The sequence below is a fragment of the Geotrypetes seraphini genome, chromosome 15, assembly GCF_902459505.1.
Source record: "Geotrypetes seraphini chromosome 15, aGeoSer1.1, whole genome shotgun sequence".
Taxonomy (NCBI): Eukaryota; Metazoa; Chordata; class Amphibia; order Gymnophiona; family Dermophiidae; genus Geotrypetes; species Geotrypetes seraphini.
In genome coordinates this window covers 19,174,285-19,190,315 of record NC_047098.1, presented here as the reverse complement: position 1 = coordinate 19,190,315, position 16,031 = coordinate 19,174,285, and the positions used below count along the sequence as shown (strand labels likewise).

Here is a 16,031-nt window from a genome sequence, read left to right as displayed (position 1 = left end):
TCCAAGTGCCGATAATCAAACCAGGTTTTGGACGTATTTATAAACGACCTAAGCCTCCATAGTGCCGCTGAATGACCATAGCTAAACTGGGCGTGTCGGGAGTGTTGAGGGCGGGACGTGGGCAGGCTTAGACTTAGTCGTACTGCAAGTTATACTGCACAGGACCAACGGAACTTGGACGTTGTGACTTACACCATTTAAAACATGGTCTAAATCACAAAAACCCACCTAAAGTGACCCAAATAAGCACTGCAAACACATAATACAGACCCACACACACTACCCCAGTGATCACCGACCCCCCCACCCCCTATAAAAATATCATAACTTGAAAATTGTGCCTCCAGAACATCATCATCTGGCAAACTAGCATAGAAAAGCCTAGTCGTGCTGCACAAAGGCATCTTAAACTGTCTTGGGGTGGGTTAGGGAACCTATAGAGAGGTGGACCCACGCCCATAAGCCCCTGTAATCACTGCATTGATACTGAAACATGTGCCCTCCCCTATACACCCCCAAAACCCTCTTTTACTAGCATATAAGTGACTCCTGCAGCCATAAGGGCTATTGGGGTGGTAGAATAGTGGGTCTAGGGGATTCTGGAGGTGGTTTGGGGGGCTCACCATGCCCTATAAGAGAGCTGTAGTGAGATGAAGACATGGCACCCTTTTTGTGAAGTTCACAGCAGTGCCCTGTAAGGTACTCCACTATTTAGGTGCCATATCTGGGTGTTCAGTCCATCACTTTGCAGACCCCTCCCACGTCCAACAGGGCTTGTTCTAAGCGTTTTTGACTTGGATGAAAAGTTGGGCGAAAATGTGGTATAAAGATGGATGATTTAGCAGCTTGGACGATCAGATCGGCAGGACGTATAGTTAGACAATTTTCGAAACGAAAAAAAATTTGGATGTATTTTTTTGAAAATGTGTCCTAAGCTATTTTTTACTTTGGACGACTTGGAAGAAATCGGACTTAGACGTTCCTTTCGATTATACCCCTCTATATGTATAATTTGAAAATTTTATGTAGCATGTATAATTCTATACAAAGTTCTATGTAACAATATGTTGCCTGTACATAACCTGCCTAGAACTCTAATTAATGAGGATTCGGAGGGATAAAAGACTGCATAACAACATAGCATAACATGCTTCCCAGCATGATGGCAACAAGAAAACACTCATTTCCACTTCATTCACTGTGCCTTCAGCATACTCCAATAGATTTTGCAATGAATATTTCCTTAGAATGTATTTTCCTGCTTTTGCTTATGGAACATCCATCCTTGGAATGGAAATGGCTGTAACTCAGCTGCTTCCTCCTGGCACATTTCTCTTCAGATGTCACAGACTAGTGCAGTTACAACCCTAATCAATGGGAGATTCTTTGAATATAAACCCCAGCTGGTACTGATAAACCTGACATCAAATCAAACCCACAGGCCCAGAAAGAATTCACTCAAAAACAGGTTTTTGGCATGAATTTGACAGTATATTTTGCCTGACAGCTTCCTAATTACAAACATTAAGCTCTGAAATGCAGAAGCATTAGTGAAAGCTTCTTAATTTTATTATTTATTAATTTACACAATTTGCTTCTTGCCCTCTGAGCTTGAGGAATTTACCATACAATGTCGTCTGCACTTTCTGACAAGCACTGGGCAAGATGACAGTCCACATCCAGCTGAGTAAACCTACAAAGACGCAAAACAGGCTTCTTTAGTACTGGTATTTAACTTTCAACTGAAAGCCTAACCCAAGGCAGTCTTTGTTTACCTTTCAAAAGAGGTGTGCTGCCTTAAGTGCTTTATTTTCAGAAAGTACATTTTATTTGAACAAGCCAAAACTATTACAACAACCCTGAATTGAACCGAATGGGAGTGGAGTCCTGCACCTGGAAATATATCCAAGTGACAAGGCTAATGGCAGAAAGCCAAGGTTCGACCTAGTCCCATTCGGACAAATTTAGTACAAGTCTCACATGACATGATTCTTCAGGCATTTTACATGTTCCTTTGTGCAGACAACTTCTTTTGTCAGACACTAGGAAGCTGTAATTGTTGACACAGAAGGCATAAATTTCAGTGCTACTGTGAATCGCAAGCTGGTTCTTTAACACAATGTGTACTAACATGTAAATCAAGAGAGAGGAAGCAGCTCTTTGATCTCCTGCCCACTGGAGGGCACAAACTAAAGCACTAATCCAGCACTACACCCCAACTAAGAACCTCAGAACTCAACCAGAGACACTGCATTTTCAAGGGTAACTACTGACTTTGGGGAAGAAGTTGGTGGGTTTTATTGCTAATGGTATTGTGAATGAATCCTGTAATCTCTGTCCATGGGAAGCTGTAGTCATGGAAACAGCATCCATTTAAAAATTGGTCCTTTTCTCTTTAATAATTTTTTAGCATGGTAAAGCAATTGATTCCAAAAGTACTGTAACAGTTTGAACATAAAAACCTTCCAGTTTTATGTCAATGACAAAATAAAAAAGAGACCTACAAGTAGGAACTGGACTTCTGATGCCAGATCGTGAACGTCAGCTCAATGCTTACAGCTGCAGGAAGGTCATTACAGAAATGTGATTCAATTTACAGAGCTTCACTATTATCTGAGCAGGAACTGGTACCATAGCCACAAGCTGGCAGGGGTCCACCCAGTAACAGTGCACTCATGCGGTAGCTGGCAGAGATCCATCCGTTCTGTCAACTGAAGATTTCCTCCAAAGGTACAGAGGACACCCTGTGGCCAAGCTCAGCAGTTGATGGCATTGCTCTTGAGAGACTCGGGCACCCTGCCACAAAAACTGCTGAGCTTGACAGCAGGGAATTCTGGATGCCTTTGGAGATCTTCAGCAGGAGGGGCTTGGGAATCCCTGTAACTCAGTTGAGTTGGGAAGGAGAGGCAGAGAGAACATTTCATGCCCACGCATTTTTCATTTTTCTGGTAAACCCATCCAAAATTTGAAATCTGGCTATACTGTTAGAAGGAATGTGGCTCTGTTCAGAGATATTATTGTGAGATTCCTGCTCCGTGCATAAAGCTGGAGGGATATCCAAGTAGGAACATAGATCTTTTTACAGAACTACAGGTTCAATAAAGATACTTACCTGTAGCAGGTGTTATATTCTCACATTCACGGAGCCCAAGTGCAAACATTGCCCAAGTGTACTGTCACTTTAAATCTTTGACACAGGTTAACCCCCACCGCACATGTAGAGGTACCTTCCCACCTAATGTGTGAGACCATCAGCACAGTGAAAAAAAAAAAAAAAGATAAGAAGCTAACTAGGGGAGGTGGGAGGGTTGTGAAAATATATGCCTGCTGTCCTTGGAAAACACCTTCTAAAGGTAAGTATCTTCGATTTCTCTGAGGACAAACAGGCATTATATTCTCACATGTGGGTCTCCCTAGTTGCCAAGATCATGTATTTAGAAGAGTGGAGATGATGCGGTATACAAACCTAAGGATTAGATTAGATTAGTTTAAATATTGAATAAACATGATCCCGAGGTAAATAAAAAGGACTGGAGGGAAAGTTGGCTCTCAGGAAGTGAAGAGATTTTGCAGAACTGATTATCCAAACTGACTATCTTTTTGGAATTTTGTTCCAAACAGTAATGAGAGGTAAATGTATTTACTGAGGACCACGTGGTCACTTTGCAAATTTCTTCAATAGAAACAGAGCAGAAGTGAGCTACTGAGGCAGCCACAGCACACATTGTGAACTGTCACAAGGCCTTAAAGTGTCAGCCCAGCCTGAGCATACATGAAGGAGATACAGCCCATGAACAAGTTGAAATGGTTTGCTTTGTAACAGCAACTCCCAGTCTATTAGGATCAAAAGCTACAAATAGATGGGAAGCTTTCCTCTGAAGTGTGGTACAGCCCAGGTAGTATGTTAAAGCACTCTATTTCCTGTGTTCCCTACCGAAAGAAGATCCAAGGTATGGAACACTGCTTCTTCAGGATGTTTGAGAGATTTTGGAAAGAAAACCAACAGGACCATGAATTGGTTTAGGTGGAATTCTGAGATTACCTTAGGAAGGAATTTCAGATCTGCCTGAGGACTGCTCTGTTGTGATAAAAGATCATCTGTAGGGGGATCTGAAACTAGGACTTGAAGCTCACTAACTCAACAAGCAGACATTAGAGCTACCAGGAAAAAAAAACTTTCTAAGAAAGAAGTTTTAAGGAGCAAGATTGCAGTTCAAAAGGAGTCTTCATAAGTGCAGAAAGAACCACATTTAGATCCCAAGCAACTGGAGATGGCTTGATAGGAGATTTCATATGAAACAAGCCTTTTATGAAATGTATCATTAAGGGATGAACAGAAAGTTTTTTTAGCTAACTGCATATTGAAAGCACTGATAGCACTTAAATGAACTGTGTCTGAATTTGTTTTCAAACCAGAGCTGGAAAGATGTAGAAGGTAGTCCAAAATGGACAGAGGTGGACAGGTAAAAGGTTCCAGAGAATGTAATGTACACCAGCTAGAGCAGTATTCTTCAACCTTTTGACACCTATGGACCGGCGGAAATAAAATAATTATTTTGTGGACTGGCAGTTGAAGAACACTGGGCTAAGTCGTACCCATCTCCATCCAATCTCCGCCCCAGACCCCACCCCCATAATAGTACTAATTGTAACACCATTTTTCCCATCCATTTTTCATATATACACACATACAATATAATTGTATTAACACATAATGGTTAACCACACAATTAAAACACACAAAGCACACTGTATGCTTTTCAACATTCATTCCTGCCAGAAAACAGATAACCCCATGCAAGTGCCCAAAAACTAAAAGTACTAATATTCACAAACAAACCCTAAGATGCAAGACTCTGCAAGCAGTACAACCCCCAGAGAAAAACAAACAAATGCATTTCTTCCTGAACAGACAGACAATTAGGGCAGCTGTAAAATTACTAAATAAAAAAATAAAAGCATTTCCCCTACTGTTGTTGTTTCTCTCCCTCCATGTACCTTGCCTTCTGGCCTGCCCCCGGTGTTAGCTTCAGGCTGGTCCATGGTGCGATCAACGCAGGGTCTTTGGGTCGGCTCCCTGAGTGCTGCATGCACAAAGCTGTAGGAAGCGTCCCGCGCCTCATCTGGAAGCCTTCCTGCTGACGTTGCGACATCAGAGAGAAGGCTTCTGGGTCAGGCGCAGGCTGTGGGTAGGAGCCTTTTCCCATGGCTTTGTGCACTGCAGCACTCAGGGAGCTGGCCCGAAGACACCACATTGATCGAACCGAGGACCGGTGGCTACAGAACAATCTCTTGGGTCCAATGGAGGTGCTGGCCCTGTGGACCAAGAGAAAATTTCTGCGTACCGGCGGTTGAAGAACACTGAGCTAGAGAACCATGCTTCACTTAAAGTGGTAACACTTTTGAATGCATGGCATCCTAGAAGGTTGGATTATGTCTGATACTGCAAAAGAAAGCTGGAATGAGCCTAAGTGGTCAGAGAGAGAAACCACACTGTTAGACCTAAAGAGTGGGGGTTCAGATGAAGGAAGGACCCTTTATTCTAAGTTAACAGGGTTGAAAAGAGTTGCAATTTCCATAGCTTTTTGGACAAAAGTTCTAGTAATAGTGAGAATCAAACCTGGCAGGGCTAGAAAGGTGCTATAAGGATCACTGTGCCCTGATCTTGGCAACGTTTGAGTATAAGAGGGATTGGAGGAAATGCGTAAAAGAACTCCACCCCCACCCCTGGTGAAACAGGAAGGAACAAAATTATGGAAGCCTGTTGTTGGGGGGGAGGGGGAGTGAAGATATCTATTTCCGATGTTCCCTACCAAAAGAAAATCTGATGTAAGACAAATGTGCTGAGGGACCATTCATGAGGCTAAAAAAGTCTGCTCAGTTTGTCTGCCAGAGCATTTTGTTTCCCTGGTAGATAAACTGCTCTGAGAGATATTCCTTAAGCTGTTGCCCAAGACCAAATGTGGTTTACTTCCTTGTAAAGGGAGTAAGATCCTGTTCCCCCCCTGCTTGTTCAGATAGTACATGGCAACTTGGTTGTCCATACAGTTGAGTACTACTTGATGAAGTAGAAGACCTTGGGTGCTACCTTAAGAGCATTTGCTTATCACAAGCAACTTGAGGAGAGTGATATGTAGGTTCCTCTCTTGCAAAGTCCAACATCTCTGGATATGAAGACCATCAAGGTAACCTCCCCAGCCCAGCATAAAGGCATCTGTTAGAGGTTTCTGGGGCTGAAGAGGCTGAAATGAAGACCTTGGATGCTATCTTTTTTCAGCTCCGCCTCCTTCCCCAGTGCGCTGTGCTGTAGCTCTTCAGTCTGTACCAAAGCACTCACCAATCACTAGGAAAAGAAATAGGAAGTGGGAATACGGGGAACCTCTCCAATAACAAACTCTGTCATATGATCAGTGAAATAAATACTAATAAAAACTTGATATAAAACAAGGTGGAACAAACTAGCCACCTACCTGAGTGCAACCTGCACTAACAGTTATGGAGATCTCGCACTCTTCCTCTTTTTAGTTTGCAATGAAATATCTCATCACTCTTCAACCTGCTTGGCAGGAAAAATACAAACCCCTGGCAATCATATACATGTCTAAATAACATCTGACAAGGCGTGCTGTCAAGACTACTGTACCCTTCTACCAGAAAGAAGATTATCGAAGTAAGAACCTTATCTTTCCTTCTGGTGCAAAGGGTACAGTAGTCTCAACAATTGGGACGTACTAGAGCAGTGTCCTGAGCCTGCTGCTAGGACTGAGGACCCAAAATCAGTGTCCAGCCAAGCCATCACATCCAATCTGTAATACTTTTTGAAAGTATGGAGGATGGACCAAATAGTTGCCCTTTCAAATCTCTTTAGGTGACACCGCCCAGGACTCTATGAAGAGGCCACATTCCTATTAGAGTGCGCCTTCAAAGAAATTGGAGGTTTCCCATACCTGATAAATGCTGAAGAAATCGCCATGCGAATTCATAGTGAAATGGAAGCCTTAGAAAATGGCCTCTCCCAGCAGCTGGTATTTGTAAGGACAAAAAGATGATCTGTCAGCCAAAATTCATTCATCACCTCGGGATAATAGAGTAGGAGTCTCCTATCATCCAGCCACTTCAGGATCTTATTCTTTCTCATCATGCCTGTGGAACGAAATGTGGATAGTAGAACTTCCTGATTTATGTGGAAGGCTGGAACCACCTTCAGCAGAAAAGAAGTAAAATGCACAGTGATACCCTAGCCTCAGTCAATCTAAGGAAAGGCTCTCTGCAGGACAAAGCCTGCAGCTTCGACACTCTTCTTGCAATATGTGACTAGGATCATCATTTAAACTGTAAGATCCATAAGTGACATCCCCTGCAAGGGTTCATACGGTGCTTCAATACAACACAATATTGAGGTTCCATGTCGGAAATGATTATCGCATCAGAGGATGCAGCCGCAATGCTCCCTTCAAAAATCTGGAGATGTCTGGTTGAGATGCCAAGGACACTTTCTCCACACGAGCTCTAAAACAAGAAAGGTCTGTTAATTGCACTTTGAGAGAACCGACCGCCAGGTCCTTTTCTAGACCATCCTGAAAGAATGCTACCACCATGGACAAGAGGCATTAAAGGGTTAGCATTCTGGTTAGCACACCAGCTCTGAAACATTCTTCAAGTTCTCGCATAAGGAGTGACTGTTGCTGGTTTCTTAGAACGGACTGTGACTACCTCTGAATAATCCTTTTGTGTTAAGGATGCATGCTCATGAGACATGCTGTAAGCCCAAAGTGTTCCGGATCCTTTGGGGCAATTGGGCCCTGTGAGAGCAGAGTCAGAAGAGGCAGTTTGAGACATTTGTATCTCTGTAGTCTGACCAGATCTGTGTATCATGGCAAATGCAGCCAATATGTAGCCACCAGAATTACCAACCTTGGATGGGTCATTATTTGGGAAAGAACCCGGCCTATCATTTGTCATGGGAAAACATGTACAATAGCCCTATTTCTGGCCAAGGCTGTACCACAGCATCCATGCCGAAGTTTCAGTGCTTGAATCTTCAGCAGGCTGCCAATGCCTTTAGGTCGAATGTTGGACAACCCCAGCGGTTCATAATGTTGCCGAAGGATTTATGGGGCAAAGACCACTTCCCCGGGTCAAGGTCTGATGGCTGAAATAGTTGGCCTCACACGGGGTGGAAGGGGACGTACACAGATGGGTTAAACACTGGTTCACAGGCAGGAAGCAAAGGGTTGGGGTGAAGGGACACTACTCGGACTGGAGGAGGGTCACAAGCAGTGTTCCGCAGGGGTCGGTACTCGGACCTAGAAACAGGGATGAAGTGTGAAGTTATAAAATTTGCGGATGACACTAAACTCTGTAGCAGGGTTAGAACCATGGAGGAATGTGAAGACCTACAAAGGGACCTGAACAAACTGGAGGAGTGAGCGAACAAATGGCAGATGAACTTCAATGTAGAGAAATGCAAGGTCATGCATATAAGGAAAAAAAACCCCATGTTCAGCTACAAAATGGGGGGATTAGTACTAGGGGAAAGTAACCTTGAAAAAGACTTGGGTGTGCTGGTGGATACAACAATGAAGTCAACGGCACAGTGCGCAGCAGCCTCAAAGAAAGCAAACAGAATGTTGGGTATTATTAAGAAGAGTATCACAACCAGAATGAAGGAAGTCATCATGCAGCTGTATCATGCGATGATGCGCCCGCACCTGGAGTACTGTGTCCATTATTGGTCACCGTACCTTAAGAAGGACATGGCGATACTTGAGAGGGTTCAGAGAAGGGCGACAAAAATGATAAAAGGTATGGAAATTCTTTTATACGCAGACAGGTTAGAAAGGCTGGGACTCTTCTCCCTGGAGAAGCGGAGACTCAGAGGAGACATGATAGAGACATACAAGATCATGAAAGGCATAGAAAAGGTGGAGAGGGGACAGATTCTTCAGCCTATTGGAACCACAAGAACAAGGGGGCACTCGGAGAAATTGAAAGGGGACAGGTTCAGAACCAATGCTAGGAAATTCTTTTTCACTCAGAGAGTGGTGGACACCTGGAATGAGCTTCCGGAGGATGTGATAGGACAAAGTACATTACGGGGTTTCAAAGAGGGATTGGATAAATTCCTGAAGGACTCGGGGATTGAGGGATACAGATAGGGGTAGAGATAGGACTATGAAGGCTAATAGATAGAAGGGAAAAGGGGAATGAAGGGTTTCAGACAAAGAATCACTTTACAGGTCATGGACCTGATGGGCCGCCACGGGAGCAGGCTGCTGGGCGCGATGGACCTCTGGTCTGACCCAGCAGAGGCAACTTCTTATGTTCTTATCCACCCCTGCCACAGGCACTGCTGAGAAAGACTGCAGGTGGACTTCTGCCCACTGAACCAACTAGGCTTCCTATCTCAACGAAGCACTCTTGGTACCCCGTCTGTTGACATAGACCACTGCTTTGGCATTGTCCAAAGAGACCCTGACTGCTTTGCCTTCGAGAGCTTTGCAAGGTTTTCATTGTTAAATTAATGGATCATAGCTCAAGCCAGCTGACAGATTATTTCCTCTGCATGGGCAATAATTGCCCCTGTATTGGATGACCCTCGCAATGATCTCCCAAGCCGCAAAGGCTGGCATCTGCAAACGATGTATATTGGCTTTATTCCTAGAAAGAGAGTATTGCAGCAATCCAACCTACTTGACACAAAGGCAGGAAAGAGATTTTTGGAGGTGGGGAATGTAAATCCTGGCACCAGAAACCCCCAAAAAGTCAATTTACAGGACCCTCCCCCCAATTTTTCCCATAGGCTACAATAGCCTGCATTCACTGTGTCTTGATGGTGCTGGGAACTGCTCAGCTGCAATTGCAGCTGAAAAATTAAGAAGACTTCTGCCTCAGAAAAGCATGCGAAGGTCCATATGCATGTATCTTCGAGCTGCCAGTCAAACTGAAGTCTGAACCAAGCCCTCAGATCCCCCCCCACCACTGCTCCATATGCGTAGATGGGGGGAAGGGAGGAAAAACACAGCTAGCACCTACTAAAGCTCGAAGACCAATCTGGGGCCATATAGCCTGCGCTCAAGCTCTTGACAAATCAAGAGCGAGCCGTGCTCTAAAGGGAACGATCCCCAAGCCTCCAAACATTAATGCAAGTGGGTTAGCAGGTGCCCTGTATATAGGGGATATCATGCTAACTACAGACTTCTATGCCAAAAGTCTGTATTTTCTCACAGTCAGAGATGTCACAGGACTGCTGGGAACCACTTTAGCACCAGAAGCCTTGAAATCCAGATTAAAACCCCCAAAGTAAAAGTGATCTCAAAGCAGATCAAAAAGATACCTTTTATCTCGCCTGCAAAAGGAAAGACTGAAGAGCTACAGCAGAGTTCACTGGGGAAGGAGGCAGAGCCCAAAAAAGATATCTGATGCCTTCTGCAATCTCACGATTAGAGGGAGACATTACCCAATTGTCAAGACTACTGTACTTTTTACACCATAACAGAGTCTTGGGGCCAAGAATTGTCACTCAGCATACACCAATGGGGTACCAAAATTGATACACAACTTTATAGAATTACCCCTGTATTACTATAAAATACTTTGCAACCATTTGATTTTTCTTATTCTAATGCAATATGGGGACAGAAAGAAGTTGATGCTTACCACTCTGTGAACTGGACCAAACACATTGGGCAACTCTGGAGTAACAAACTGACCTTCTCCGATCCCTTTCTTTGATCCCCAGCTTTAGGGGTATCTCCTACTGAACCCGCTGTCTCTTTGGTCACAGTTTCCTGCTCCTGTAGTCTCTTTCTCACTTTCCCCTCAGCTTTCTCTTGTACTGGATTCCATTTTGAGAGGCATCCCACAATCAAATTCTGTTTACCATTTTGAGAAGATGCTGGAAGAGAACTTGAAATGCTAACCGAAGCCCATTGTCCTTGCTGACTTTGTACAGTTTTTGCTGGGCACTGCTTAGAGGGGTTTTCTGGTTTTCCTGTTTTAGCACCAACTTCTGCATTTTGTTGAGTCCTTGAGTTTGCACTAGGAGTGCCAGACTCGCTTCCTACAACTGAGAGAGATTTAAGGCATGCCAAAGATTTCTCTCTCAAAAGAGGTATGTCGCCTTCTTCCATCAAATTTGTGGTTTGTCCATATAGTGACCTACACAGATTTGAGCGCTTCGAACATACTTGGTCAACCTCAGCAAAAGAAGGAAAGGCAGTCCATTCAAATTGTTTTGCTCCAACATTAAATGTTTCTGTTTTTCTTGGTTCCTTTTCATTTCCTTCACACTGCGACATAAAGAGACACAATCAGTGTTGCATCAAAGGAATTTAATCAAGTTACCTACCTGTGGCAGTTATCCATCTGTTCGATACTTAATCTCCTTTACCTTCTCTTCTCTCCCTTTCCCTTCCTCCTCTCTCCCCTCTTTTTCTCTCCCTTTCCTCTCCCTCTTACCTATCCACCTCCTCTCTCTCCCCCTCTTACCTCTCTTTATAGTCACCTTGAGCCTGTATAGTTATGAGCGATGCACAAATAGAAGATTAGATTAGATTAGATTCTCTGGAAAGCTTCTCCATCTTAGTAAGTGCTGGAACTTTTGAGTTGCTTCAGCACACACATCTTCCAGCTCTGTATTTATTCAGTGTGAGTTGAATACAACTCATTGGGGAGTTGAGCAGGTATTTTAGAGCTGTCAATGAAGAACATAAACTACAAGTAAGTAACTTAGGGGTAGATATTCAGTTGACCGCAATGAGCCATGTCTGGTCATTGACACTGAATATTGGGGGCTAAATGGAGATGGGCTGGGCACCGGAAATTATGCAGGCCTAACCGATATTCAGCCAGGGCCACATAAGAGTTATACAGGCCCCGGCTGAATATCTGTCCAGCACCTACATAACTAATTTTACTTGTAAAAACCCTCCCAATCCCACTTCCAGCCTCTACAATAGCTTGCCCTCTTCTCCTCCCCCCCCCCCAAAAAAAAAAAAAATTAGAATCCCATTCCCCCCCAATGTCTAGGTAGGCCTTCCTTAGATTATTCCCAAGTCTATTTCCTTTCACCTTCAACCTATGCCCCCCTCATTGGAGTGTTTCCTTTCAATTGAAAGAGGCCTCCTTCCTGTGCATTTATGCCTTGGAGAAATTTAAATGTCAATATTAAATCTCCCCTCTCCCATTCTTCTTCCAAAGTATGCATATTGAGATCTTATGCTTTATGGCAGTCTCCCACAAACTTTTTAAACTCAGGGCCGCGGCTGGAGGACATCCGGAAGTGCACAGGCATCAATACAATGACATCATGCCATGTTGCTAAAGTGTCCCTAGAAAGCAACTGTTCCAGATCTCATGAAAATTCTTTTTGCACAAAACCAACAAAAGAAGAAATAAAAATGACTCAAAATGAAGCAAGTGATGCAGGAAAAATAATTCTATGCAAAATAAACACTGGCAGTTTTGCTTCAGAATTCTGGACTATAATTCAGTACCAGACGTTCTAAGAAGTAGACACTTTTCTCTGTAGCCGAGCTGCATCCTTTCTACCCACTGCAGCCAGAAATTGGATCTAGTTTAGGCAATTGTGTCCATCCACCTTGAGCTCTACAATCACCTTCTTGTAGGATTCTGGTAAAGGGGGTACTGTGTCCCACTGAATCTCTTTCAGACTGGGACATGTCGCCTGCAGCACCAGCTTCCAAATTTCAGCAGAATCATGCTGTTCCTTTTCTTCAAACCAGGAGCAGCTGTGGTCGGATGGGCTGCAAAGGAAAAGGCAAAATAATATAAAATATGTCAGCTAAAATTTACTTAGTCAAATCTCATAATTTATGCATGGATAAAAATAAAAGAGTTAAAATTACTGGGGCTCCCATTGTGAAGAATTCTAATTGTCATTTTAGCCCCAAAGATTCAGGGTAATTGCAAAGGTTGGACAAATGGAGTAACCACCCAGGACACCAGGCCAATGGAGCACTATATTTCTCTTTTTTTGGGGGGAGGGGGGTCATAAGTTTTTTATTGAAACATTTTATAACAGTGTTGAAAACATATTGATAATAAAATTCAAAAGACTACAATTTCCACGTGACAGTGACATCATTATACTGCAAATAAACTCCCAATCTGCTAGCCCATCCCCCAACCCACTCCTCTTTATGTTGGTATCCCTCCAGTCAGACAGCAGACATCAGAGCATATTGGGCCTCTCTGAGGTTCTAAAATGATATCTCAGCAATGCAATATCCTATATTTAACTACTGTACTTCTTATGAGATACTTTTCCTTCCATTGAAGATAGGGGCCCCATATCTTGTGAACAGAGGTTAGCTGGCCAGTTTTAAGGGCAGTCAATTTGTCATCAAAAAAATATAAACCAACTTGTGATAAACAACTTCAAGTGGGGGGAGATTAATTTTTCCATTTCTTAGCTAACAGGAGGCCAATTTGTGTATAACAGGCCTCACTCCTAAAGGTTTGATATTTGACTGGCCCATTGAGACAGCCTGTAAGCACACAAGCCCAAATGAGATCACCAAAAGCATATCTTGCTCAGAGCATGGCTTTGGCCAGCAATTGCCCTGCTATCAGCACAAAGAGATGAACAGACAGTTGAAACTCAATCATCACTTCCAGATAATGAAGCAACACTCTGCAAACATTCAGCAATTTCAGAACTTTGTCACTATTCTTGAAACCCAAGGGCGTAAAGACAGGCAACTGTACTTCCTAGCTGACGTGAAAACTTGATACTACTTTTGACAAGAAAGAGGGGACTGTCAGTAGTGATACCCCGGTCCCTGAAACTCTGAGAAAAGGTTCTCCGCAGGATAAAGCCTGCAGTTCAGACACATGCTGATGTGACCACCACTATAAATGCTGATTTAACTGTTGGGTCCATCACTGATGCCTACTCCAAAGCTCTAGAAACAGGACTAGAAACAGGACTAGATTAAGATTCCATGTTGGAAAAAGGCTGGAGTAAGGGAAGATGCAGATGTAAAGCTATCTTTAAAAATCTGGATACATCTGAATGATAGGTCAATGGCCTTCTATTAGTCTGAGACCCGAAGCACGACAGACCATTATTTGTACTTTGAGGGAGCCAACCGCCATCCCTTTTTCAAGACCGTCTTGAAGAAATGCTAGAACCAAAGGAATCAGAGCCATAACTGGGTCCTCACTTTTTTGTGCACACCAGCCCTGGAAGGGAAAAAGAGAGAAGGGAGAGATACCAGCGCATTGGGGTGGGGGGAGGAGACAGATACCAGATCTGAAGGGAGGAAAGGAGGAGAGAGATGCTAAAAACCACCTGAGGGAGGGAGAGATGGAAGGGAAGAAGACATAGATGCCAGACCATGGGGGGGGGGGAGCGGAGGGAAGAAGATGGGTGCCAGACAAGTGGGGGGGGGGGGGGTAGAGGGAGAGATGGAAGGGAGAGACAGACAGTTTGTGGTAGAGGCATAGAAATAGAGCAGAATGATGCCATAAGGAAGAGGCACAGAGAAGGCAGACAGTGGATGGAAGGAAAAGAATGACGAGAAGATGAGGAGAGCAGAAACCAGACAACAAAGGAAGAAAAAAAATTTCTATTTCTTTTCTTTTTTTTTGCTTTAGGATAAAGTAGTATTGCAGCTGTGATCAGTATAAAACTATTCAAGGCTTGTGTGAATGGGATCAGATGGTTTGCGAGGATAGGGACCGAGCTTGCAGGGAGACGAGGACCGAGTTCATGGAGATGGGGACAAATTTTTTCCCCGTGACATACTCTACCTGGAACTCAAGTCATCTGGGATCCTATACCCCCAGAGGGACAAAAGGGGGCTAGGCCAGTGGCTCCCCCCTCCTCATGTGCCAAATGGTCCTCAAACTATCCTTCCCCTCACTAAAAGGCATCCTCCTTGCGGGAAAATTGGGACAATCTCTCTTCTTCAGATAATCTCCCTGGGCTGCTCTCAAGGAGTCACTTTCTGTCCCTGGGCTGCAGTCACAGACTCAAAGTGACACCCCAGGGTCTCGGATAATCACTCGTCTCTTAGCCCCTCGGGATGTCATTTTATCTCTCCGTGCCTGGCCTGACGTTTACTATGACCCTCCCCCCCAGCCGAAAAGTCCCCTAAAGCCCTGAGAGGCCGACTCACCGGAGCTCCGGAGCTGCTTTCGGTCTCTTCAACCTCAGTTTGCCGCCTTTGTCTTCGCCCATGACGGAGCCTGTAAAGCTCCACCCCTCTGCGCGCGGAAAGGTTCCCCCCTCCAACCCTTACACTGGCTCCTCCCACCCGGCAGCGACGGTGTATAAGAGGGACCAAACTACTCAGACGTGCGGGCTAGGCGTGTCAGTTGCTTTTTGCCCGCGCTCGCATGTCCATGCACAGACAGTCTCTAAACAACGGAGCAATGAGAGGCTCGGCATCAAATCGGGAGAGACAGCATCTCTTACACAATCCAGTGGCTGAGAGTGAGTGCCTGAGATCTCTTGCATCGTGTAGGGCTAGGGCTGACAGTGCTCAAGAACAGAGATCCCTTAAAAAACTCAAAGGCTGAGAGCTAGTCATTTATTTATTCTTACCATTTATATACCACTTATAGTCTAACTCAGGGGTGTCAAACTCAATCACATAAGGGGCCGAAATCTAAAACACAGGCTAAGTCGCAGGCTGAATTTTTAAATAAAAATTACTTAGTATTAATAAAAGATGCTTAGTATTAGTAGAAGGAAAGATCCTTCCTCACCCTCAGACACCTGTGGCGCGGTCAGGCACTTGGGATTGAGGCCTGCAAATGGATACTGGGGCAGTGTAGTGAGGAACTTGGAGCACCACTGGGACTGGGGCTGCACCGTCAGGTGCTTAGATGTGGCACAGTCACCGAGGGCCACATAAAATGGCCAGGCGGGCCGGCGTCAGCCCCTGGGTCTTCTGTTTGACATGTGTGGTCTAACTGGTTAACATTCAGGTACTCAATCATTTTTCCCTATCTGTTTTAGTGGACTCAGTCTACCTAATGTACCTGGGGCAATGAGGGAT

The 16,031-nt window shown here is 44.3% G+C and overlaps 1 protein-coding gene across 1 annotated transcript; it reads right to left on the bottom strand.

Annotated features, from left to right (window-relative positions):
* Nucleotides 1-1,469: 1,469 nt before the first annotated feature.
* FAAP20 (FA core complex associated protein 20) lies at nucleotides 1,470-15,280 on the bottom strand. The gene is made up of 4 exons (XM_033922905.1): nucleotides 15,147-15,280; nucleotides 12,620-12,767; nucleotides 10,660-11,291; nucleotides 1,470-1,693 (listed from the first exon to the last, which is right to left on the bottom strand). Exons 1-4 carry the CDS (start codon nucleotides 15,206-15,208, stop codon nucleotides 1,621-1,623), a joined length of 915 nt encoding a protein of 304 aa, XP_033778796.1. The 5' UTR covers nucleotides 15,209-15,280; the 3' UTR covers nucleotides 1,470-1,620.
* Between the last annotated feature and the right edge of the window lie 751 nt (nucleotides 15,281-16,031).